Consider the following 3,766-nt stretch of genomic DNA (forward strand, 5'->3'; position numbering starts at 1 on the left):
TAAACGCATTTGTCTTAAATAATTCGGTTGATGTAGATATACGAACTCATTTTGGAATTGCAGCGTGCCGTCGCATCGCTTTGATAACTGTAGTAGCATTTGAAATTGTATTGACAGGTCTGCTGGAGGTCATGAAAACATGTCTGTTGTATTAATTGATTAAAACAAGGTGTAGATACTAGATGTTCGTCAACTTCATTCATAAACAGAAATACATCTTCTCATAAACGATTGATATCACAAATAGACAGAATGTTTTCTTCTTTCTTTTTTGAGTTTTAGTAATTTTTCGTTAATAAGTTGAAAGCGGTGTCGTGGATACCTAGGTATGGTTATTTGGTGAAACTTTGGAGAGGACTATATTATATCTTGCGGTTGATGGCGATAGATTGCTTGAGTTGTTTGATTGACTTAGACATATGCCGATAAACTGTGCATCTTTCCATACTAATATTATAAATGCGAAAGTATGTCTGTCTCGTTTTTATTTATTTAATCATTCAAATTAAACTTCCTAACATGTTTATTCATATCACAAATAAATTAATATCCACTTGAACATGGAAAATAACGGTAATTCTTGTCAGACTTAAAATATTTCTCATGCACAAAACTTGTATAATTTGTAATTATAATTTTGAAAAACCTAGTCATTAAATATTGTTGATTTTAAGTTTAAATTTACTTTCATATGTTTTATACGAATAATGATCTTAATATTAGATCAATTGCAAAAATAAGAATAGAACACTACAAATAATGATTTTAAAGATACAAAATGTTGTCGCTGACGGTGACCCAATAAACATTGTTGATTTATTTTACAATTTGTTTATTCTATTTTACATCGAACATTGTTCTTATTATCAGGTAAATAACAAAAATAAGAATATGTCGGCGGCGTACTCGTGCCTAGCTATAATATGGCTGCACGGGGGGAAACCACGTGACGCAAGACACGTTCGCGGAACGAGCACCGACGCGTCATTCGATTCTCCCACTATCCCCACTACGGAACTTGTTTTGTTTCGGACTTATAATGGAGGGTGCGACGGCCGTGAAGTCAGTCTTGAGAAGGCACGTACGGTGCTCGGATCGCAGTTTCACCTCGTGTAACTCAAGTGTCACTAGTTGATTGAATAAAGTGTAATTAGTTGATTGAATAAAGTATTGAAGCTTACACCTGGTTTATCACTGATCCCTGATATCGTATATTCCGATATCAGAAGTGGGATCAGAAGCAGCCCACTGATCAAACCGAAAAAAAAGCCATGGAGGATCAAATGGCCACCTTTTCAGATAGAATGGAGGCTGCCCTTCTGAAACTGGCCGAAAAATTGTCCAGGCCGGTTCCCTCGGCAACGCCTGTGCCTGTGACATTGGTGAAATTCGACCCACATGTACCAGACGCAGATATCGAAGGGTTGTGCAAATTGACAGACATGGTTATATCATGCAAGCAGATTGTTGGAGTAGATTTGATACTAGCATTGACCAATGCCCTGAAAGGCCGTGCAGCTTCGTGCCTGACAAAAGTAAATCACGAGGATTTAACTTGGCCAACCATCAAAGACTTGCTTTTATCAACGTTCTCCAAGCCGATGACAATGCAAGACCATTTTGATGGAGTCATCAAATTTCAACTGGGGAAAGAAAGTGCTGCGCAAGGAGGACTACGACTTTGGCAACTTATTGAGAAAATTCCCGATGTGAAGATGCCAGATAATGTCATTACTGGCTTTACAATATCCGTTCTATCACAATGCAATGATGCTATACGAAAGGAGCTTAACTCAAGCATTGTTCATGACAAGTCTCAATTATTTCGAGTTTTACGTAGTATTTCCTTGAAGCGAAAACAGGATGAACTGGAGGATTCTGGGACAGAATCTAAAAAACCACGACTAAGTGTACCATTCCGAGGCAATTGTAACTTCTGTGGACGTATTGGTCATCGAGCGTCTGAGTGCCGCAACAAGAATCAAACAGTAATTAAACCAGCTGGTACTTCAATGAAGCAGAGTCAACACGGCTCGTCATCATCATCCATTACCTGTTACGTGTGTAATGAACCGGGTCACGTTGCTTCTGCGTGCCCCAATCGTCGTGAGAAGGTCAAGCAGGCCGAGAAGACAACGAATATCAAAGCTGTCAACGTGTGTTCCAAAACGGCACGTGGTACTTTGGATATAGAAGGTATGTCGTTTCCATTTGTGTTTGATTCTGGATCTGAATGTAGCTTGATAAGGGAAAGCCAATCGCAATATGTTGAGGGTGAGAGATCTCATGAGTTGGTGACATTTAGGGGTACTGGGCGTGGTAATGTCTGCAGTCATCTCCAAATTAAGTGCCAAGTTTCAAAACAGGACATTCCCACAAAAATAACATTTCATGTCGTTCTAGACGACTGTCTGAGCGAATGTATTTTGTTGGGACGTGACTTGTTGGAATCGGGGATTTCTGTGGAGCTCAATCAGGAAAATATTTTGTTCAAAGCAAAAGCTATTAAGATATGCGAGAATACTACCCTAGTCCTAGATCCTGATTTGACCGACACAGATTTGACCGGTTCGGACAAGTTACAATTACTAGAAATCTTTAAAAAATATTCAAGACATTTTACACAGAATTTTCCGAACACTAGAATCACTACTGGAGAGTTGAAAATTAATCTGATTGATCCTAACAAAACCGTGCAAAGAAGACCTTACAGGTTATCCCCGGCAGAACAGCAAGTGGTGGACAGCAAAATTCACGACTTATTAGACGCAAATATCATAAGGGAAAGCTCGTCTCCATTTGCTAGCCCTATCTTGCTGGTGAAGAAAAAAGATGGCAGCGACCGTATGTGTGTGAATTACCGTGAGTTAAATAGTAATACTATTCCCGATAACTACCCTTTGCCACTTATCAATGACCAAATTAACAAACTGCATGGTGCCCATTATTTCTCTACTATCGATATGGCATCTGGATTTCACCAGTTGCCTGTCCATGAAGAGTCTATAGAAAAAACTAGCTTTGTTACCCCTACCGGGCAATATGAATTTCTAACTATGCCGTTTGGTTTTCGGAATGCTCCCCATGTATTCAATGACTAGCTGTTGCCCGCGACTTCGTTCCCGTGGGTAGAAGAAGATATAAGTTATGATTTATACCCGTCCTGTATTTTTCACATTTTCCATTGTATCACATGTGATGGTTTATAGCCTAAAGCCTTCCTCGATTAATGGTCTATTCAACACAAAAGAATTTTTCAATTTGGACCAGTAGTTCTTGATTAGCGCGTTCAAACAAACAAACAAACAAACTCTTCAGCTTTATATATTAGTATAGACTAGTATAGATGATAGGATCCTTGTTTACATGGACGACGTTCTTTGTGTATCGGAAACCGTGGATGAGGGTTTAACACGATTAGATCGTTTATTGCAAACTTTGAGTTATTGTGGCTTTTCGGTTAACTTCAAAAAGTGTAGTTTTATGAAAAAAACAACTGAATATCTTGGGTATGTTATATCTGCCGGAGAGTTAAGGCCAAATCCCAAAAAGATAGAAGCTTTGATTAATGTTCCTCCACCAGCGACTGTCACTCAAGTCAGGCAATTAATTGGACTGGCGTCGTATTTCAGGCAATTTATCCCCGACCTTTCCCTACTCATGAGACCTATATACCCTCTGACTAAAGGTCATGGAAAAATTAAGTGGACAGAAGAACATGACAAAGTTCGTAGGACTGTCATAAAACATTTAACCAATGATCCAG

At 38.9% G+C, this 3,766-nt stretch overlaps 1 protein-coding gene across 1 annotated transcript; it reads left to right on the plus strand.

Moving 5' to 3' along the window:
* Window positions 1–719: 719 nt before the first annotated feature.
* Window positions 720–3,130, plus strand: LOC113506100. Its single transcript, XM_026888959.1, has one exon. The coding sequence runs from the start codon at window positions 1,272–1,274 to the stop codon at window positions 3,099–3,101; it is 1,830 nt and encodes a 609-aa protein (XP_026744760.1). The 5' UTR covers window positions 720–1,271; the 3' UTR covers window positions 3,102–3,130.
* The last annotated feature ends 636 nt before the right edge of the window (window positions 3,131–3,766 follow it).

This window comes from Trichoplusia ni, chromosome 28 (assembly GCF_003590095.1).
Source record: "Trichoplusia ni isolate ovarian cell line Hi5 chromosome 28, tn1, whole genome shotgun sequence".
Lineage (NCBI taxonomy): Eukaryota > Metazoa > Arthropoda > Insecta > Lepidoptera > Noctuidae > Trichoplusia > Trichoplusia ni.